Here is a 24,054-nt window from a genome sequence, read left to right as displayed (position 1 = left end):
TTAATTTAAAATGTTAGGATTCAGTGAAAACTACAGAGGTTTTCCTTATGCAGAAGGCATGGGCATAAAAAATTAGGGATTAGGCAGGAGACATTTGAGGGGCTTTTATTAAGGAGATGAGATGTTAAGCAGGGATGGAGAAGAGAATGATTGTTACAGGAAGTGGGGGTAGAAGTTACCTACTGAAAACATTTTTTGATGTTCTGCTTAAATATTGAGACTTCTAGATTATTATTTAGAAGGAGAATTTGCTCAACGGCTAACTGGTGTTATATAGGTTTTTTATGATATTAAGAGTAATATCTTAATATCTTATTAAGAGTACTCTTATTAAGAGTAAGATTGTAGGGACGCCTGGGTGGCTCAGTTGGTTAAGCAGCTGCCTTCGGCTCAGGTCATGATCCCAGCGTCCTGGGATCGAGTCCCACATCGGGCTCCTTGCTCAGCGGGGAGCCTGCTTCTCCCTCTGCCTCTGCCTGCCATTCTGTCTGCCTGTGTTCGCTCTCTCCCCCTCTCTCTCTCTGATAAATAAATAAAATCTTTAAAAAAAAAAAAAAAAAAAAAAAAAAAAAGAGTAAGATTGTAGCCAAGAAATAGACAATGGTAACAGACTATTTTAGCAGAAAATAGGATTTTTTGGTCATTTCTTCCCATGTATTGCATGTGATATTTTGTATTTCCAAGCTGTTATATTTACTTCGCCTTTACATTTTGGATGAAAGTTCTTGAATGGTAAATATGTGCCTGAATATTGTGTATAAACCAAGTTTACATTAAAGCATTACAACGCTGAATTGGAAAGTTGAAGCCGCTGCTTCTTTTAACAGTCTGAATTTATTTGCTCAGCAGTGTTCGGGTTTTAGATTAATTAATTAGCTATTAAAGTTTCTTTTTCCCTGTAGGGAAGTAACTTCTGAAACTAATTCCAGTCTTTCTTTTTTTCCTCTCTTATTGCAACAATTGCTTTTATAATGAGATTTCTTAGGAATACTACTATCATACTCTGGCAAAGTAATGAAGGTTGAACTTTTGAACAAGGCATTAAGACTAGAAATTGAATGAAATGGCTATGAAGGATATTTTAAGGAAGAATAAGGATAGATGAAATTTAATAGCAGTTTAAATGGCAGCAACTAACAGTGAAAGTAGTAAAGGCTAATGGTTTTTAAACTTTTATTATGGTACCCTGGTTTTCAAATGAAATCCTGCATGGAGCAACATCAGTAGTCAATTATAAAACAAGACAAGTAATTTCAAATGGTTTCCTTGGCTCTTGATGAGTTGACAGATGTTACCAGTACTACCCAGTTGTTATTTATTCAAGGAGACAATGCCAGGTTTGAAGTGACTGAAGAATTAGCCTTTGTGGAACAACTATAGGCAAGAATATTTTCAAAATGGAGTAATACACTTTAAATGGTTGAATTGCATGGTATGTGAATTAAATCTCAATAAGATAGTTTTATTTCCTTAAAAAGAATGCATGAGAAAACGTTATTTCGGTATGTAATCCCAAGTGGACTCCACTAAGATGTGTTAACAGCTGATGGTGGGGAAGTATGTGTAGAGCTGAAAATGTTCAGTTGGACTAATTTACAAAGCTTGAGAAAATGTAAAGCATTTAAAGTTTATGGACTATTCATTGTATTACATGAGCAGTACTTTGTGGAAAACATTTGAATTTATTATGTGTCCATGAACCAGTAGTGTCAGCAATAATCTGTTTGGTCTAATGGATTTAGCCATTATTGCTCCCATGAATTTTTGTCTGATACAGAAGTGAATATCCTGACTTACCGACTGCACAGCAGTTTAATATGTTAGAATTGGTCAAGTTTCATTGGGAGTTTTTCAGAATGAGAAGAACTACTGTCAACCACTATTTTATAAAACACTGGAAAATGGCTTTGGAAATAAGCTTTTACTGAAGATTTGAAAATGTTTCTTAGTTAATACTATGAGGGGAAAGCAATGCTTATAGTTAAACTTCTATTGTAAAGTTGTTTTCACAGCTGCTAATGTTGAATCACAAAATACTGCTTTATACACTTGCTATGTTGTTAAAAGTTACAAGAAGCAAAATCTCCATTCTCACACACGTATGGGGTGGATAACGTTTTCCAACCTTGAACTTTATTTTCATCCGATTTTAGACCTTGATGTCAGTGCAAAAGAAATTTTCATATTTCGCCCCCATTAAACCGTAATTCTACCTCCTCTTCAGTAGGACGTAATTAATCTGCAGTGTAATGGCATGCAAAAGGCAAATATCAAGAAAAGAATCTAATAGAGTTCTAGAAATGCCTTCCAAGTGATGAATGACACTTTAATTAAAATTAAATTTTTCTGGATTAATGTGAGTGTTTTTGTGACAAAACAGTTTTAAAGAATATGTAAAATCTCATTACAGATCAGCATTAGCAGATAAACATTTGTAATCAACTTTGATGATAGGGAACACTAACTTTGAACCCCAATTCAGTGATATGCTATGTCCTCCCATAAAGAATAATTCCAGTCTTATCATTAGTACATCTGTGAGGCCGAAGTTATATTCTGTTATTATCATTATTACCATCATGATGTGTTGAATATCATCAATAAGAATATGTGAAAGTTTTTTTCTCTTTTGGTATATAAGTATGTGTGCAATATCCTTGATTTTACCTCTTTACCCACAAAGCTTAATATATTTATTATCTGGCTCTTTTTTGCTCTTCATAGACAAGTTTGCTGACTACTGTCAAAATTTATTCTTTGAACGTCCTACTTTCAGCTCTTAGACCTCTGCTTTGTTGACGATCTTGTCATTCATTCTGCTTCACACTTGGTCATACCTTAGGCTAGTGGCTTCCAAACCTTAATCTCTTCCTGATTTGTTTCTCATTTTCCAAGCACTGCCTCCTATCAATTCTGCTGGTGCCTTCTTCTACTTAGTTTTTAACAGCCTTTTGTCTCTACTAGGACCTATAATCCAGTGATTCTACCTCCCTTTCACTAGCATTCCTTTTCCTCATCATCTCTTTTCCTTTTCAGTTTAAATTCTGTCCTCATTTATCATAACCACTCTCTTACTTACACTCAACACTTTTTCCTCTCTCTCTCATATATAATACTCGGCTAAATCACAACTTCGGGAAATTTAACTTCCTCAATCTCTGGAATAAAATAGAAAGCTATCCTGAATTAGGGTCACTTTAAATGTTAAGCAGGACCCTTAATGCCTGCTGGAAAGCACGTAGTTCCTTAGTCCAGTCATCTAGATGGGGTCCATATTTCAGCCCAGGGGGCAGTTTCACCTGCTTCCTGTTAATTATAATTAAAATTGTATCGAAACATAGCAATATCCATTCCTTTATGGAATATCAGTGGCTGTTTTCTCCCAACAAGTAACAGAGTTGAGTAGTTGTAACAGAGATTATAGGACTTTGAAAGCCTAAAATATTCACTATCTGATCTTTTACCGAAAAAGCTTGACTACTTTTCTCTCAAACGAATAGTTCATACCTTCTCCTTTTCATAAACTTCCAACATTTCCTCTTGCCCTCTCACTTTCAGCTGATTGCCTGATTATTGTTTCACTGAGAAAATCAAAATAATCAAGAGAGAACTTCAGAGTTAGTTCCTAGTACCAATGTTTTCATCAATGAGTTGGAAAGTTTTGATCTTTTGGAGGAAGATGGGCTAATAATAGTGATTTATTTTGCAAAATAGCTTGGAATTTTTCTAATGTTTTATACAGATACACATTTAGATGTTTAAATTTTCATTACCTTTTTCATCTTAAGGGAAGTATGTTTTCTTGACTTCAGACTTCTTTTTTAAATTATTTTAAACTAAGGTACAATTTACATACAATAGACTTTACTATTTTTTAGTGTATCCAGTATGTATACAAATGTATAAATATATACATTTGTGTAAGCACCACCACAATCAAGCTACAGAACAGAGAGTGCCTGGCTGGCTCAGTTGGTTAAATGTCCGACTCTTGATCTCAGCTCAGGTCTTGATCTCAGGGTCATGAGTTCAAGTCCTGCGTTAGGCTCCACACTGGGCATGGAGCCTACTTAAAAAGGGTGGGGAGCCTGGGTGGCTCAGTAGGTTAAAGCATCTAACTGTTATTTTCAACTCAGGGTTTTACAATCAAGCCCCATGTTTGGCTCTGTGCGTGTTAGGCATGCTAGGCGTGGAAGCTGCTTAAGATTCTCTGCCTCCCTCTCCCTCTGCCCACCCCTCTCTTGTGCTCTTGCTCTCTAAAAAGAAAAAAAAGATACAGAACAGTTCCATCACTCCCCAAAACTCCTCCATATCTTTCTAAGGTTAACCCCTCCCCAATTCCCATTCTTTACCTGTTTCAAAATATCCTATAAACTATATGGGTGGTAACCTTTGAGTCTGACTTCTTCCACTTACTGTAGTGCATTTGAAAGTCCTCCATGTTGTTAATGTATCAGTATTTCATTCTTTTTTATTTCTGAACATTTTTCTGCTGTATGGATATACCACAGTTGGTTCATTCATTCTCCAATTGAGGTATAGTTCGGTGGTTTTCTAGTTTTTGGTGCTTATGAATGAAGCTTCTGTAAGCATTTACTATAAGAATTTGCATACAGCTGTTTAGTGAATATACTTTCACCTCACTTGGGAAACCACCCGGAAGTGGAATTGTGGGTCATATCGTTAAGTGTATGCTTAGCTTTTGTAAGAAGCCACTAAACTGTTTTCCCAAGTGACTATACATTTTGCCTTCTATAGTAACTTAAGAGCCTTTCATTTCATCTGTATCCTTGACAGCACTCGTCATCATCACATTTCATTTTAGTCATTCTAACAGGCATGTACTTGTCTCTCATTGTGGTTTTAACTTGCATTTCATTAAGGACCAAACATGTTGAGCATCTTTTTATGTGCTTATTTGCCATCTGCATGTAAATATATGTATTTGGAGGTGGTTAAGTGTCTCTTTGATTCTTTTGCCCATTAAAAAAGTTGGATTGTTTATTTTTATTGTGCATTTTGAGTGTTCTTTATGTACTTACTGAATATCAGATATGTGATATGTAGTTTTTTCTCCCATAAACTTGTTTTTTTGAATTAATAGAAAAATCATTGTTTTCTTGAAAGACCTCTTGGTATTTTCCAAAGTAATGTTACATTTAATTTCATTTTTATATACAGTATTAAATTTATATTTCTAAGTGTAAATATAAAACAAAAGTAAAATGATAATGAATCTACATTAGTTATTTTTGAAATATGCAGAAATCCAAACTAAAAATTTGATAGAAATATTAGGCTTCATTTTTTTGCCTATTAATATGAAATATAAGTTTTATTACATATTTCAAATAATGTGAATACTTTTTTATATTCTGTGGGTAAGATTAGTGTTCTTACATAACCTCTATTATTTAAAAAACTGGTTAAACTGAATTTCACATCAGTGTTTAATACCAGACTGAAGCACTAAAAGAATTTAATTTACATCATAGGGAAAATAAATTTCCTTTGGAAAATATTTTTAACATGTAATTTATTTGTATTTATTCTAATATATAGAATGTAATTTGGCAGATTCATGCTTTGCAACAATTAAAATGATGTTAACACATTATGTATTAAATAAATGGCACAATCTCAGTAAGCAATGATCCTCATTCACAGTGAATAATCTAAAAGTCCATAATGAAATTCATAGGGACTTGGTACTATTAGAACAGATTATATAAAAATTTAGAAGTACTATTGTAGAAGTATTGTAGGTGCTACTAAGTTTTAAAGCAGTCAGGCAGTTTGCTGTCACTGGCCATTTTTTGATGGTTGACAGGAAATGGAGAAGAGAAGAAGCATTTCTTATTTTGAAAAGCCAGAATCTTGGACTTGCTATAAAATAACCCCATCTCAGACTGGCCTAATCCATTTGAGGATTTAAGTTCTCAACCCCTTCATAAGTGCTCAGAAGAAAGGGTGAACTCTCTTTAAGAGACATTAATATCATCTAGAGCCTCTACAGTTTTTCATGCATAGTGTTTTGCATTCAGTGCATACCAAATAATAGGACAGAATCACAGAAAGTTAAGAGGAAAAATAGAGACATTTAAAACAGTCTCTGGCTGAGGTAGTAAGAGTTAGTTGAAAAGGGCTTCAAATTTCACGTATTTTTTTTAAGGATTTTATTTATTATTTATTTGACACAGAGCACAAAAAAAGGGAGCAGCAGGCAGAGGGAGGGAAAGCAGGCTAACTGCTGAGCGGGGCACCTGATGTGGGGCTTGATCCCAGAAACCTGGGATCATGACCTGAGCTGAAGGCAGACACTTTACCAACTAAACCACACAGGCACCCCAGGACTTTATATTTTAAACTGTGACTAGTAAGTTTTAAGAAAATCGTAGAAAAGATATAGGAAGTAGGCAAAAACGTGGAGAATTTTACCAGAAAATTGCAGTCCATCAAAAAAGAAAATGGAAATTCTAGAACTGAAAAAATAATTGATATACAGGATATACCTAACATAGGCTTAATGGAAGAATAGAGATAATGAAAGAGAAGGTTAGTGAAATAGAAGCTATCACTAGAAAATATCACAGAGGGGGAGAAAAGATGACTAGAACCTTTTTCATTTGAGATATAGAAAGTATTAGTCATGATAGAAAAAATAGACAAATTGAGTTACATTAATTTTAAGACTTTCTGTTCATTAAAGATTCCATTAAGAAAGTGAAAACTGGGGGAGCTTGGGTGGCACAGTTGGTTAAGCATCTGCCTTCAGCTCAGGTCATGGGCCCAGGGTCCTGGGATCGAGCTCTGTATCAGGTTCCCTGCTCAGCAGTTAGCCTGCTTCTCTCTCTCCCACTCTCCCTGCTTGTGTTCCTTCTCTCACTGTGTCTCTGTCTGTCAAATAAATCTTAAAAAAAAAAAAAAAGAAAGAAAGAAAACAAATGGAGTCGGGGAAACAAATGGAGAGTTTTAGAAGGGAGCAGGGTCGGGGGATGAGTGGGTATTAAGGAGGACACGGATTGTATGCAGCCCTGGGTGTTACAAGCAAACAGTGAACATTGGAACACTACATCACAGACTAATGATGTACTGCATGGTGACTAACATAACAATTTTTTAAAAAAGGAAGTGAAAACTAAGCCTGACATGTACAGAACTACTAAGCTACCATGGAAAAGACAAGCTAATAGAAGAGTGGGGAGAACTCTTGAACAGTCACTTAACACACAAAAAGGATATCCAGATGATTAGAAAACACAGGAAAGGATACTCTGTTTCATTAGCCATAAGGAAGATTACTTAAGATTGCAATCTGATACCATTTGAACACACCCCAGAATGGCTAAAATGAAAAATACACACTTTACCAAGTACTTAGAAGGATGTGGATCACTAGGAACCCATATATACTGCTGGCAGGTATGAAAATTGGGACGTATACAGTATACAGATAGTATACTGTATCTGCCAAGGCTGCAAATATACAAACACTACAATTTGTCATTTTCACTCCTCGTTTTTTTTTTTTTTTTAATGCTTCTATAATGTAGAATGTGTGGTGGTGTTTATTTTTAGAATTCGAACAGTGTTCATTTATTTTTCTCATATAATTCCTAGACCAACTCATACTTAAATCTTTAAAATTGTGAATAGGGTCTGCTGGGATTTTGCTCTTTCTGGAGGTGATTATTTTTCAGTGTTGTCTGTTTAATAAAGCAGAAGTCTAAAAATGTAAGTCAAAAAACAACTCCCCACCGGTCATTTGCTGTTTCATCTTACAGAAACTAGACCATTTAAAAAATTTCAGTGCAAATACATAATTTCATAGCTCCACAAAAGAAAAGAAGTGTAGAGGAAATGAAAGAACGTTTTCCCCATTTTCTTTTGTAGGGGAAGGTGACTACCCCAACTTATTTATTTATTTATTTATTTTTAAGATTTTATTTATTTATTTGACAGACAGAGATCACAAGTAGGCAGAGAGGGAGGCAGAGAGAGAGAGAGAGGAGGAAGCAGGCTCCCCGCTGAGCAGAGAGCCAGATGCGGGGCTTGATCCCAGGACCCTGGGATCATGACCTGAGCCGAAAGCAGAGGCCTAACCCACTGAGCCACCCAGGTGCCCCCCAACTTTTTTAAGGTGGGAAAATATTGCTAATGTTTCTTTCTTTCTTTTTTTTTAAAGAGAGGGAGGGCACACACAGGGTTGGGGGTGGCAGTTGGCAGGGGCAGGCTGAGGGAGGGAGGGAACCTCAAGCAGGCTCCTGACCTGAGCTGAAATCAACAATAGTAGGATGTGTAAGCCTAACCAGCTCAGCCACCCAGACACCTCTGCCAGTTTTAAAAGTTGAAAATGGCAAGAATTGAAGTTTCTCCCTGACCCCCATTCTAGGGAAAGAAAGCCATTCTATTCTACGGGAAAGGTTGTTTTTAAAACTTTGCTACCCAGGAAAACTACTTTTCTCATTAGTCAAATTAAGACTTCTGGTTTTTTTGTTTTGTTTTCAGTTTAATTTAACTGACATGTCTTTGTATTACTGTGGCAGCTTCACAGTTTTTATGTAATGACCTAATTAATACTTCATTGGTTAGAGTTTAGTCTCAGATTATTTCCTATAGAATATAGTTTCCTGCACAGTACAGGCATATCTTGCTTTATTGTGTTTTGCTTTACTGTGCTTCACAGATACTGCATTTTTTTTTTTTTAAATAAGGTTTGAGGCAACTCTGCTTCATGCATGTCTATTAAGTGCCATTTTTCAAATAGCATTTGCTTACTTCACTTCAGTCACATTTCAAATTTTCTCATTATTATATTTGTTATGGTGATGAGTGATTACAACTTGCTGAAAGCTTAGGTGATGGTTAGCATTTTTTAGCAGTAATATATTTTTAAATTAAGGGATGTGCTCTTTTTAGGCACAGTGTTCTTGCATACTTAATAGACTATAATAGAGTATCAGTATAGCACTGGGAAATTTCAAAATTCATTTGACTCATGTCATTACAATATTTGCTTTATTGTGGTAGTCTGGAACTGAATCCTGCTGTGTCTCTGAGGTATGTTTGTATATGTGTTCTTCTTAGATAAATGATCTATTTAACCTCCTGGAAAGACTATATGCCAAAGATATATTTTCTAAATTCCCTAAAGTTTTAAGGAAATAACTGAGTATATGATTACTAGCCCATGTATTTATTTCAATAATCAGCCTTGTTTCCCTTTTCCAAAATTTATCGTGTAAGTTAAGAATGTTTCAAACATTTAGGATATATAGCCCAGCTAATGGGTTGTAACTATAATCAATATGTAAGTATAATGATAATCATTTATTAATTAACCTCTTCGTTTCTATTTTTAATACCTAACAGTTATTGAGCTGTTAAGTGTACCGGGTTTCATTTTTAAATTAGTTCCCACAGGTTATCTCATTTAACATTTGGTTCTGAGGCATGTTTTATTAATATTTTTACTTAACAGATAAGATTATCAAGTCCTAAGAGTTTAAGTAACATGCTCAATTTCTCACAGTTGAGAAATGCTGAGGACCAGCATTAAAACCCAGCTGGTCTGGCTGTAGAACCTGTATTTTTAAGTACTTATAATGCTTGTCATAGTAGTGCATGATTGTTTTTTGGTTAGTATAATATTTATTGTTGTAAATTTTGTTATAGTTACCCTTTTTTATGACTTACTAAAGATGGATGATTCTTTCTGCTGTCCAGTATATATTACTTAGGTAGGCCATGTGAACTTTGCATAGGTTAGATTTTATGAAGACTTCGTTATTAAAATATTTGTGTCTTTCATCCTATTAATCAGAACAGTAGATACCATTTCTTGAGTATATAGCACTTTGCAATTCACTATCATAACAGAGAAGTGGTTTGGGGAGGAGTTTTGGGGAAAATGATCCTAAAGGAAAGAAAAAACATGATAGTTCTAGGAATTGCAAGAAGGCCACTTTGATTAGAGCTCAGAAAATAAAGGAAGGAATTGTGAAGAACGATCAGACATGAAAGGCTCAATTTGTGCAGTATTAAAATTACTAGGGAGAAACACCACAGTGGGAAGAAATTGTGGTCTCAGCAATTAGAAGAGAAATCCCAGGCCTCTTGAGAATTAGAAATTACCATTAGTGGAGCACCTTTTTTTTTCCTCCCCGTGTTACTGCTTTCCTGAATTGTAAGTAGTATTTACAAACTTCTTGTTATATCTCAAGTATGCTTAAAATCACTCAAATGCTGTATAGGTTGTCTTTCTTTTTAGTGGAAGGGCCCTGGTCCTCAAGAGAAAAACAATAAAGGGATTTTCTTCTAAATAAATTTCTTTGAAGTGTTTATTTTTCTTAGTGAAATATGAAACAGTCATTTTATTTTTTTGTTTTTATCCAAAAAATATACCAGAGTGCCAAGGTCAGGAATAAGACATAGAGCACATTATCACTATTACTTTTTAATATGATGTTTGAGATAGTAGCCAGCAGAAGTACACAAAAGAAAAATATTACAGGCCAAAAAACCCATTTTTGCAACCAACATTATTTTATACTTGAAAAATCCATGAGAGTCAACTGAAAAATTATTGCAAACTTATAAATTTAGTGAAGTAGAAAACCATATATTTTGTATACACCCACAGTAGAAGATATAATAGAAGAAAATACCTCATTTACAGTGTCAACAACAAGAAACGTGGGAAAATCCCGTATGAAGAAATCATTAAAACACTGTTGAAGACATGAAACCAAATTTGGTTAAATGAGAGGAGGGCATACCCCCCCCCACCTTTTTTTTGGTGAGAAAGGTCAACATCATAAAGGATACCAGTTTTTTGTAAGTTAGTATAAACATTTCAGGCAGCTGTCCTTTCCTCTCACCCTTAAGTACTAGACAAGATAATTCTGAAATAATATGGAAAGTAGATAAAACAAACTGGAAGAACAAGAAGGGGGATTAGCTCCACCAGATGATAAAGTATATAATGAAGTCCTAAAACGTTTTCATTCTGGATTATGTATAGTCAGATCAATGAAACAGAATAGAATTGAAGGTCTAAAAATAGACCCATGGAAATCACTAGTATGCAATTTTGATAAAGAAGTGATCACAAAAAGTAGGACTTCTCAGTAAATTGTGTTGGGAAAACTGATAGTCACATGAACCTCAGATGAACCAGAAATGTATCAGATGTAACCTAAAAGATGAAACTGCAAATGGATCTTGAAAATATGGGCAGGAACGCCCGGGTGGCTCAGTTGGTTAAGCGACTGCCTTCGGCTCAGGTCATGATCTTGGAGTCCTGGGATCAAGTTCCGCATTGGGCTTCCTGCTCTACAGGGAGTCTGCTTCTCCCTCTGACCCTCCCACTTCTCATGCTCTCTCTCTCTCTCTCTCTCTCTCTCTCTCATTCTCTCTCTCTCAAATAAATAAATAAAATCTTTTAAAAAAAATATGGGCAGATTCTTTACATCCATGGTAATATTTGTGATTATCTTTTTTATTTTAACTATCTTATTGGGTGTGAAGTGGTATCTCATTGTGGTCTTGATTTGCATTACCCTAATGAGTAATAATGTTGAGCATCTTTTCATGTACTCATTGCCTATTTGCATATCTTCAGAGAAATGTCTGTTCAGACCCACTGCCTATTCTTAGATTATTTGTCTTTTTAACTGTTGAGTTGTAAGTGTTCATTTCATATACTGGTTGTATAGCCCTTGTTAGATGTATAATTTGCAAATTTTCTGCCTTCCCTGGGTTATGTTTTCACTTTAAAAGAAAAAATGGAAGTTCATCATTTTAATCATGTTTAAGCATAGAATTTAGTGGCATGAGTATATTTACAGTACTGTGTGACCAAACAAAAACCTCTAACCATTAAACAGTATAACTCTCCTTTCCTCCCTCTCCCACTCCCTGGTAACCTCTATTACTTTTGTCTGTGTGTTTTCTGCTCTGGGTACCTCATCTAAGTGGAATCATTCAATGTTTGTCCTTTTCGTGTCTGGCTTCTTTCATTTAGCATAATTTCTTCAAGGTTCATCCATGTCGTAGCATATATCAGAATTCCATTTCTTTTTATGACTGAATAATATATCATTGTGGTATATATCACATTTTCCTATGTATTCATCTGCTGATGGACACTGAATTGTTTCCATCTTTTGGCTGTTGTGAATACCACTTCCATGAGCATTGAGGTACAAGTATCTGTTTGAGTGAGTCCCTGTTTTCTTTTGGCGATGTATATAGGAGTAGAATTGTTGGGACATACAGTAATCCTTTAACATTTTGAGGGGCTGCCAAACTATTTCCCGCAGCAGCTACCTTTCTTCCTTTTTACTTTCTTGGTAGTATTTTTTGAGGAACAAACGTTTTTAATTTTTATGAACTACATTGTATTTTTTGTTTGGTTGATTGGACTTTTGCTGTCATGTTTAAGAAATCATTGCCTAATCTAGGGTCAAGATATTTCTATGTTTTCTTCTAAATGTTTTACAGTTTTCTAACATTTAGGCCTTTAATCTGTTTGGGGTTAAGTTTTATATATGATTAAAGTAGGGATCCAACTCTGTTCTTTTTCATGTGGATAATTTGCCCCAGCATCATTGTTGAAAAGAGTATTTTTCCTCCATTGAAGGGTATTGGTACCTTTGTTGAAAATCAGTTGATCTTAAATGTAAAGGTTTATTTCTGGACTCTCATTTCTGTTCTTTGGTATATATGTCTATCCTTACGCCATTACCACACTATCTTACTTATTACTGTAGCTTTGTACTAGGTTTTGAAATTAGGAAGTGTGAGTCTTACTTGGTTTTTTTTTTTTCAAGATTGTTTTGGCTATTCTCTATCCCTTGCATTTCCAAATGAATTTTAGGATTAGGTTCTCAATTTCTGAGATTTATAGAAATTTGTAGATCTAATTGGAGAATATGAACCATCTTAAACAAAGTAAGTCTGCTAGTCCATGACTACTATGCAGAATTAATTGAATTCTGATCAGTTCACTAACTTTCTCCTCTGTCCTTTCTCACTTTTGAGAAATGACTTTAACTTCTGACCTTGATAAGCTCTATCATCTACATTCTTTATTTCAAAATATGGAAGTGTTGTTTATTTTTTTCTAAAACATGACCTGTACCCTCCCTTTTCATCTTAGATCCTCTGAGATTTAGTCGTTTCATTATTAACCATAGTATTTCAGTTTATTCTAGTATTTCGTTTCTCTTCTTCTTTGGCTCCTTCCTTTCTGGCTTCAGATAAATCAGTTTCCCCATCCTTACCAGTACATATCTCTTGAATGGATTGCCTGCCTCCTAATTTACTGCTTCTCATCTCCTTCATTTCTTTCACTTCCCAACTTTCTTAATAAGTGATCTTCTTAAAAAAGAAAAGAAAAAAATTGCGTTCTAAACAGAAAAAAAAAGTAGTCTTCTTTCCCAGCTTCCATTACTTCATTAGTTATTCACTTGACTAACCCTTTGGCCAAGTGCCTTGACTTTTCTGAAATTCAGTATTTCCTTTTTTGTGAAATAAGTGGCTTTGATTAGTTGTGTAAAGCTCTTCTAGCCTCTGAACTCTTGGAGTCCTTACTTAAAACCTCACTGTACAGAAGTGGAACTACTCTGTCCTAAAGTCTAGGTGGCATGCTTAGAATCATTTGCCACACCACCATCAGCCTCTGGGGTCTCTGTGGTTCTTTCAGCCCTAAAATTCGGTAACTCCATAGCAATTACAGAAATCACATTCTTTTTTCTTTCCTTTCCTTTTTTTTTTTTTTTAAATGGAAATTGAATTCTTGAAAGTTTCAAGTAATCGTCACCAAATTAAATTTTTTTCTTAGGCACCATTTTCCTGGACATTTCACAGTAACTAAATTCTTAGTTTCTCTGTTACTTTCTACTACATTTTCTTTCTTTGGCTTTAATCATATACACATCCTCTTTAAAAGTGCTATTCAGGGTGCCTGGGTGGCTCAGTTGATTAAGCGACTGCCTTCAGCTCAGGTCATGATCCTGGAGTCCCGGAATCGAGTCCCGCATCGGGTTCCCTGCTCAGCGGGGAGTCTGCTTCTCCCCCCGACCCACTCCCATCTCATGCTCTCTCTCACTCTCTCTCTCTCAAGTAAGTAAATAAAATCTTTTTAAAAAATTAAAAAAAATAATAAAAGTGCTATTTACTAGGGCACTTGGGTGGCTCAGGTCATGATCCCAGGGTCCTGGGATCAGGCCCCATGTCAGGCTCCCTGCTCAGTGGGAAGCCTACTTCTCCCTTTCTCAGTCCCTTAGCTTGTGTTCCATCAAATAAATAAATAAATAAATAAATAAATAAATAAAATCTTAAAAAAAAAAAAAAAGGTGCTATTAACTTTAAATTCTAAATACTTGCAAGAAGCTTTTCCAAATCATACCAGCTCAGTAACATTTTCCCCAGTAATAATCCACTGTAATAACCATTTATGTTATTCATTTGACATTTGAAAATTGCACAAAGTATTTTGAGTTATGTGAAGATAATTTAGACTCAGATTCAGACCAAAAGAAATGTGATCCGGTAGAGTAGAGATGTACAAAATAATTACTGAGATGACAGTAATAGTAATGAGAGCTATAGGAGAGGCTCAGATGAAGTTCTGTGGAAATTTAGAAAAGATACTTTTCCCCTGGAAGAGTGGGGCAGAGAATCCCAGAGGATATGGGTTGGGACTTGAAGGAAGTGTGGCACCTTGAACACACAGAGGTGAGCATTCTTTTTAAAAAGAAATATTTTATTTATTTTAGAGAGTCAGAGCAGGGAGGGGTGGGCAGAGGGAGAGGAGAGAAAGACTCTCAAGCAGACTGCATTGAGTGCAGAGTTCTTCATGGGGCTCAGTCCACGACCCTGAGATCATGACCTGAGCCGAAATCAAGAGTTGGATTCTCAACTAAGCCACCCAGGCACCCCTAGGTGGGCATTCTTGACTGAAGGAGCAGTGTGAATCTGCAGCAGAGGGAGAAAAGCTCAAGATGATAGGTATTTTGGTGGCTAGAGGAAAAGTTTTCTAAGAGGAGAGGTAGTGAGAAATAATGTTGTAAAGGTAAACTAGAGCTTGACATAGTTTATTAGTTGTCTCTCTATAATGTATTATCTTGTTTTCCCAATAGCATTTTAAGCTCTTTGAGGCCAAGTAATGGATCTTATACTTTTAATCTCCTACAGCAGGGTTATGGGTAGAGAGGGCAAGTATTCAGTAAGATTTGGTTGAATGTCTGAAACAGTGGCTTCCCAAAAAAGTATTATTATTCAGGATAACTTACTGTCACATCCTTCTGTTGATTGTGGTTTTATCAGTAAAAACTATTCTAGATCTTCATAGAAATGGTTCCTTATAGCTAATCAGTCCTTATGAAACTTTAAAAAAATAAAGTGGAGGGGGTGGAGACAGGAATTGTGTGTCTGATTAGCAGTACTCAGTTTGATTCATTCCCCAAAAGGACATGAGAAATGCTGGTTTGGGTTGAGAAAAAAGGGTCAGTATAAACACACCTTTTGAAACTTAGTCTCTAATTTAAGTTCTTTAATGTTTTAATAAATTAGATTTTTAAGAATATTTCCTAGGATTCAGATTTCATTTAACCATAATAATTGTTGAAAAGAAATGAAGAATTGAAAAGATGTACCCAAGAGTTGAGTTGAACTATCTACGGGTAACATTTTCTTTTTTCAAAGAATTTTCTAAAACATTATTTTGTATAATTGAATAAAAAAGATGTAAAGCATCAGCTACTCTACTGAAACAGTGTTAACATTGCTCTAAGTTCCTGGTACTGCTGGTCTTCATGGAAAGAGTATGTTATATACACACATAGAAAGGTAGGGAAACTGAATATACCTGCCTTCAGTCTTTTCTTTCCAATGGCATATGCCAGTCTTTTGTTTTTGTAAAGCAAAATATTTTTTTACAAATTACATTGGATGATACATTTAATATAGGAGCAAGTTTTTGTCATTTAAAAAGAGCAAAGTATGGCAGTTTTTAAGAGCCATTTATTTAGAGATTTTTGTGGTAAAGTAATTCATTATTTTACAATATTTGTTTTGTTTTAAATTTTCTATATTATGTACTAGGTGAAAAACCATTTCGCTGTGATGAATGTGGTATGAGATTCATACAAAAATATCACATGGAAAGGCATAAGAGAACTCATAGTGGAGAAAAACCTTACCAGTGTGAATACTGTTTACAGGTAAGGGGTGGTTTGAAATGTTTGTTTTCGTTTTTGGGTGTTGTTGTTTTTTTTAATCACTTTGTTGAGGTATGATAGACACTGAAATTCTTCAATCCTAGTTAAGATCATAAAATAATTCTTTTAAACTAAATTAGAAAACGTTACTACTAGAACCGTGTGAAGAACTTCCCCACTGCTGCTGATCAGATTTACACTAGACAACTGGCAGAACAAATTAGTTTGGAATTTCTTATTTTATTATACTTATATCTACCTTCATATTAATTGCTTTTTTTCTTTTCTTTTCTTGCTTCACGAAAAACACAAACTAAAACAAAAAACTGACTGCCAAAATCTGAATTTGACAGTATTTTTCCAGAACAGATCGTGTATTGAAACATAAACGTATGTGCCATGAAAATCATGACAAAAAACTAAACAGATGTGCCATCAAAGGTGGCCTTCTGACTTCTGAGGAAGATTCTGGCTTTTCTACATCACCAAAAGATAACTCACTGCCAAAAAAGAAAAGGCAGAAAACTGAGAAAAAATCATCTGGGATGGACAAAGAGAGTGCTTTGGACAAGTCTGACCTGAAGAAAGACAAAAATGATTACTTGCCTCTTTATTCTTCAAGTACTAAAGTAAAAGATGAGTATATGGTAGCGGAGTATGCTGTTGAAATGCCACATTCTTCAGTTGGGGGATCACATTTAGAAGATGCATCAGGAGAAATACATCCACCTAAGTTGGTTCTCAAAAAAATTAATAGTAAGAGAAGTCTGAAACAGCCACTGGAGCAAAATCAAACAATTTCGCCTTTATCCACATACGAAGAGAGCAAAGTTTCAAAGTATGCTTTTGAACTCGTGGATAAACAAGCTTTGCTGGACTCAGAAGGCAACGCTGACATTGATCAGGTTGATAATTTACAAGAGGGGCCCAGTAAACCTGTGCACAGTAGCACTAATTATGATGATGCCATGCAGTTTTTGAAGAAGAAGAGGTATCTTCAAGCAGCAAGTAACAATAGTAGGGAATATGCGTTGAATGTGGGTACTATAGCTTCTCAGCCTTCTGTAACACAAGCGGCTGTGGCAAGTGTCATTGACGAAAGTACTACGGCGTCCATACTGGATTCACAGGCATTGAATGTGGAGATTAAGAGTAACCATGACAAAAATGTTATTCCAGATGAGGTACTGCAGACTCTCTTGGATCATTACTCCCATAAAGCTAATGGACAGCATGAGATATCCTTCAGTGTTGCGGACACTGAGGTGACTTCTAGCATATCAATAAATTCTTCAGAAGTCCCTGAGGTCACCCAGGCAGAGAATGTTGGATCAAGCTCCCAAGCATCCTCATCAGATAAAGCCAACATGTTGCAGGAATACTCAAAGTTTTTGCAGCAGGCTTTGGACAGAACTAGCCAAAATGATGCCTATTTGAATAGCCCGAGCCTTAACTTTGTGACTGATAACCAGACCCTTCCAAATCAGCCAGCATTCTCTTCCATAGACAAGCAAGTCTATGCAGCCATGCCCATCAACAGCTTTCGATCAGGAATGAATTCTCCACTAAGAACAACTCCAGATAAGTCCCACTTTGGACTAATAGTTGGTGATTCACAGCACTCGTTTCCCTTTTCAGGTGATGAGACAAACCATGCTTCTGCCACATCAACACAGGACTTTTTGGATCAAGTGACTTCTCAGAAAAAAGCTGAGGCTCAGCCTGTCCACCAAGCTTACCAAATGAGCTCCTTTGAACAGCCCTTCCGTGCTCCATATCATGGATCTAGAGCTGGAATAGCTACTCAATTTAGCACTGCCAATGGACAGGTGAACCTTCGGGGACCAGGGACAAGTGCTGAATTTCCAGAATTTCCCTTGGTGAATGTAAATGATAATAGAGCTGGGATGACATCTTCACCTGATGCCACAACTGGCCAGACTTTTGGCTAAAAAAAAGTGTAAATAATACTGGCACTTTAGAACAGATTAATCAATAGTGGGGTTACTCTGTGTAAAATGGAGTGCTGTACAGATTTAAGAGCAATGCGTTAAAACAAGTTAAGCTGATATGAATAGCAAGATAATCCAATAACTGCATTTTGTTTGGTTAGTCAGCATTCTTTGAACTGCCTTACATGTTGTCACCTTTATAGAAGCAATGCATTACTTGTTTTAGAACAGAAACTTGCTATTCCACCTACACCAAGTTTAAAAGGAAAAAAAAGACTTTCGCACAATTGTTTCCTAACTGATAACATTGTACATTCTTAGGAGATTAGTAATTGTGTGAAATTTACTCATACTGTTTCTAAGTTTTTCAGCATAGTCATTGCACTTCAGCAGGGAATCTGAGTATACTTTACAGACAGAGTAAACTTAAAAGTTTAAATGTCAAGAGATTATGGCTTAAATAAATTAGCGTGTCCTGTAGGGGGAAAAAAGAAACCAAGAAAACACCTTTTAAAAAGAATGATATGCCATATACCGTTGATTTTCATTTTGCATTATATTGACTTTTTTTTTTTTTGGAGAAAAAAGGTAATAAAAATCTGATAGTCTAAGATTCCACTATTTAAAAGCCTAATTACTTTTAAAATATGCATACTTTCAGAACTTTTACCAAAATACATAACTGTTGAAGCATTCACTTCTCTATGAAAGTATGCATATTGGTGTCAGTTTCTTTGTACAGTTGTACTTAGATATTTTTTATGATTTTTCATGTGCAGGTATCAAGGTTTTGAAGTTTTAGTAAAAAGATATTCTGTAGATTACATTCCCAAGAACATAATGCTTACACAAAATGTATATTCCACGTTTTAAAGCTTAATTGTATTTTACTTTACATATACACTTCAGTTAACATAGAGCACTTAGAATCTATTTGGTATTTTTGATTTCTCAAAGTAAAAAAAAATTAGATTTTTAGGTTTGATATGGTTGTGTCATAATCATCTCATAATTGACTATTTTAATTTTTGGCAATAAAAGGAAATTGGATATCTTTGGAACTGTAAAACCTGGTTTAATCCTTCTCTTTCTAGAATCTTGATAGATTGGATAATTAAACAGTATCCAGAGAAACTAAAGAAATGGGCATTTTAATTGCTTATTTTATCTTGAATTACTTTTTAATGAACACTGCTCATTACAATTTTACAAACCAAAAGTGTTTACTAATTCTAGTAACTACAGTTTCTTTTTCAGCTAGATGAGTGATCGGAAACTTTTTGTTGCATTTCAAAATCTAAATAAACTACAGACTTTATCCTTATACCACGAATGTTTTTTTTTTATACTTTGTCTTAAAATAATACAGCATGGTACAATAAATAGTGCTTTTATATAAACACGTATATATGCTTTTCTAAAGAATGACGGTTTGAGTTACACATTGGACAGTTATAATTTTTGGAAAATAACAGTTCTGTTAATTATTATCCTCTTTAATTTGTTCCAGCTTTTTGTTTATTTTATTTCCAACAAATTTGTCACAATGCACATACTGATGTGTAGCACCAGTGATAATCGAAAATTAATATCCTTGGAAGGTGAAAATTTATTGTTGCTAATTTCCACTTTAACATTTATATTGGCCCTGTAGATCTGCAGTCTTTATTTCAGTATAGAATGTTGTACACTTAAATTATTTTTTCTTTTATTTAATATTATCCCAAGAGTGTTCTCATAAAGAAAGGGAACAAAGAAAATATCCACCCTTAACATCTTTTACATTATTTTGAATATTTTGGTGTTTTATGATAATGAGTATAAATTATGTTTAATGTGGTTTCGTCTGTACTTTGGTTATTAAGCTTTGCTTGAAATACTAATTTTCCTATTTGACAGCTTTCTTTGCTGCCAAATTTTTCAAGAATTTTAGACTTCTTTGAAGTAGATATTTAAGTTCTGCCATTATTGACTTTTAAGAATGATGTGTGTTGTGTTACACATCACACAATTGCAAGAAGGCTTTGTTCAGGTGAGATGTTAAAGATGAAACTGTGCTCATCCTATATAGGCATTTGAATTTTTCTCATACTACTATTTGATAATAGGCCTTTATTTCCTGGGTTGATTTTTTATTTTGAGTCTGGTCAAAAATTTTGTTCTGTTAACAACTTTGATGTGGTTCTTGGTACAATATCCAGTTTTTTGTTTGTTTTAACATCACCAGCACAGTTTTTAGAATGTGACTCTACTGCTGAGCAGTTAGGGCAAGCTAAGGAAGGAAGGAAGGCCTTTGCAAATGGTAGTTATGCAAGCAGAAGTGCAGGTGTTGCATTCCTGTCTTCAACACATTTCTTTAAATCTACGTAATGGCAGACTTTCCTACCACATTATAAGCATTTTTGAGAAAAGCGATACTTTGGCATAACTTACTGATTCACCATTTAAGTATAGTAGTCATCCCTCTCTTAACTGTGAAATTCTAAACGCCTACCAGAGTTACCTTGTATTATCATCATATGATAAACATCTCAGCAGTCTGGGTTTCCCCACTTGGGTGTAGAAAGTTACTTCATTTCTATCTGGGCATTAATAGTAAAAGTAAGTAGCCTTTTGTGCTGCCATAGTTCAGAATATTGAGGATATGAGATACCCTTTTGCAATTTGTGTTTCTCATTTCTCTCAGTGAGCAAATTATTCTGTTAAAATATGCTCTTATACCATTGAGCTTTTGGTCGTGTGAGTGAGATATGCTTTTTCACTTAGGACCTATTCTCATGTTTGAAGATTGGAAACAGATTTGTGTTAGATGAGGGAGTATCTGTTAAACATCTTCTAAAAGCTTTCTTTTTTTTTTTTTTTTAACATCTTATTGTACACATATTTCATTTGGTTCAGAATATTTGAGTGGCTCTTAAATCCTTTGGATCTACTTGGAGATTTTCTACTTGGTACTAGAGAAACCCATCCTTTTAGCTCTGGCTGAGGACTGTCAGTGGTCGGGTAATTTTCCCTTCCTGAGAGGCAAAAGAGGTCTTGTGCTCAGGGTAGGCTTTCATTTCCACAGGAGAGAGAAACTTGCAAAGTGCCAGCTAGGTTAGATCTTTCGCCACTTCTTTCATTTTACCAATTTGAGTTTTTAAAGGGCTGTTTAAAAAAAAAAAAAAAAAAAGCCGGGAAACTTTAAAAGTAGGCATTACTGTAGTACTACATTTCTTAGACATAGAACATCTTAAAGTAGAACTTGTTTTTTTCACAGTATAATTACTTGAAGAAGCACTATTATAATCAATGAGAAACTTTTTGACACTGCAATTTAATTTAAACTTTTTCCGTTTCAAATTGCTTTATTTCAGGGAAAATAATTTTCCAGTTGTTTTTGCTATATTCTGCAAATAAAACCGTATGTTTCCTTTTTTTCACTTAAACTTTGGTAGGAAACAAAACTAAAGCAGACAAACATTTCTTATTGTGTTTGTTGCTTTCTTTAATCCAATGGATAAAAAAGTAAAACCCTGTAAACATTATTTTATTTTTTTATGCAATACCATGCTGTAAATACGGTTCATCAAATAAGGATGTACCTATGATTGAATCTTTAATTCTGCACAGTTAGAGTTTATATATAAACGTGTCTTGACAATCAAGGACTTTTATGTGAGTCTTCCTTTATGATGTTTATTAATGTTATGCATTCCATTTGTTTTGAAGTGAGTACCAATGTGCTAATTTGTATTGTCTGAAAGTATGTAATGTTTTTACAGCTTGTTTTTAAGAATCTGTAAATATGTACAAACAAATCACAGTACTGCTTTATGTTAGAAGGCATATGATGTTGTACTGTATGTAAGCAATAATACATAGCAGTGCTAACTTTACAAGTAGCATCAGGAAAGTTCTAAAAACATTTCAGAGTAATTATCCTTATTTCATTTAATAATGATTCTCTTTAATCAGTTTTTATAAGCAAATTCCATTGTTCCTCCTGTTGGAACATAACACTGTTTACACAGCATAATTGAAGTTGCAGGGGAGACAGGCTACATCTGACTTCATCTGTACTCACTTTCACTAAGCATTGAATGGCCTTACCACTCTTCTGCAAGATGGAGGAAGACCGCAAAACTTAGTGCCCATCACACTGAAGGAAGGGGGTGTGTTGTTTTGTTTTGTTTTGTTTTTTTCCTGCTTCTGTACTGCTACCTAACTTTGTGGTTTGCTTTGGATTTTAATATTTGTTTCTGTTTTAGATTCAAGCCCATAAGTTTTGAGGTGACTTCAGCTCCATTGTGAAATAGTTCTCTTCATATTTCATAGATACATTTCAATAATTCTAAACTTTCTACTTTGATTTTTAGATACTTATTTTTCAAGCTTGATTTCTCAGCTGATCAGATGAATTTATTCAACTTCAATACAAAGAAAGACAAACCTATTGTAGTTTGAATCGAGTAGATATTATACTGTACAGAACAGCTAACTATTTGAACACACACATCACTGCTTTAGAAATAAAACCGCCAATTTATAAATGTATATGACCTACATTTTATAGGAGAAATGTTTTTAAATGCTAGTCATTTATATAATAATGTGCTTTGAAGGATTTGCTAGTCCACTTCTGTCACTTTTTAGTACACTGGTATCTTTTATATGTAATGTATGCTTTTTATTATTGTAGCAAAGCATTTCAGTAGAACGAATTTTGCAACAATATGGGGGAAATTTTTCATTGTTGGATTTGAATTATACTGGATTTTATCTGTGTAGTCTTGTCTTTATTTTAATGCTGTCTGGAAGGGAACTTGGTATCCAAATAAAGCAGGTAACCTCATTTTACTTCAAGGGCATACTGTGTAGTGCTGAATTTAATCTGGATATCTGATGATTTTGAAAAGAAAAACACGTTTATAAAAATTGTACAGAAGAAATTAAATGTGTGATGGAAATCCTGATGGTGGAGCACGTTGAATTTTCTGATATATAGTGTTATTTTCCTGGGATCCCCTATGCCTTCTTTGTATTTCAACTAATAAAAGAAAAACCCTGTCATTAAAACTGGTAGGATAATAGGATATTCTGATTATACAGTATTACTTTTCCTATCCCATTTTCTGACCTTTCTCAGTCACTGTAAATTTTTATTTTCTATTTCCTATTGATAATTAAACATGTATATAATGTAGACACTGTTGTATAAAACTGAATGAATTGGGTTGCTATGCTTGAATGGGTAACTAAATGGAAATATTGTGGATACTGAGAATTCTTAATGTCAGAACAAATTTCCAGGAGAAAGGCATCATGTGTCCTGGGAAGGTCACAACAGATGTTTCTTCAACCCCCTGGGTTATCTGTGTGAAAGAATCAACTCTAAACTCAGTATCTTATACAAGTGGGTCTTTCCTTCCCCACCTCCCCCCAAATATATGAGCACTAAATTTCAAAATCTACTCAGGTGAAAATTGCTTTGCAATGGAACTTATCACATTGAAATTTTCACTGTTAAAGATGTTTGTGATATTTTTAAATACAAACTTTCACATCAGTAGTCAGCAGCCTGACAGTTGAAATCTGGTAAGTCAGTGTGTTTTAAAATATATTTTACCCTCCAAATAGAATTGTTTTTAAACAATCGGGAGGACTTCTGTTTGTTTAAGTGCATTTTTTAATTGTCATTGTAAAAATAAAATCTTGCTTGACCCCATATTATGACATGAATGAATTGCTGAGCCTTTATAATACAGTGGAAGCTCGTTTCATGCATAGTCATGGAACATAGATCTGTTCTTTAAACTGACCTATTCATTAAGTGGTTTAATGAGTTTTACAGCTTCTGGCATTGTCGTCATGTAGTTAACCTTGCCACTTGGGGT

General features: G+C 34.7%; 1 protein-coding gene across 7 annotated transcripts in view; it reads left to right on the top strand.

The window, feature by feature from the left end:
* ZNF148 (zinc finger protein 148) overlaps positions 1–23,363 on the top strand; it is a 119,080-nt gene extending 95,717 nt beyond the window's left edge. For all 7 annotated transcript variants that reach the window (XM_059162946.1, XM_059162942.1, XM_059162944.1 and 4 more), the window contains 2 exons: positions 16,111–16,229; positions 16,580–23,363. In XM_059162946.1, coding sequence (XP_059018929.1) covers positions 16,111–16,229; positions 16,580–18,178 — 1,718 coding nt within the window. In that variant the 3' untranslated portion in view covers positions 18,179–23,363. The remainder of the gene's footprint in view (positions 1–16,110; positions 16,230–16,579) is intronic.
* Positions 23,364–24,054: the final 691 nt, after the last annotated feature.

The sequence above is a fragment of the Mustela lutreola genome, chromosome 2 (assembly GCF_030435805.1).
Source record: "Mustela lutreola isolate mMusLut2 chromosome 2, mMusLut2.pri, whole genome shotgun sequence".
NCBI classification, from domain to species: Eukaryota; Metazoa; Chordata; class Mammalia; order Carnivora; family Mustelidae; genus Mustela; species Mustela lutreola.
The sequence above is the reverse complement of the archived record's forward strand: the minus strand, read 5'-3'. Positions and strand labels throughout refer to the sequence as shown.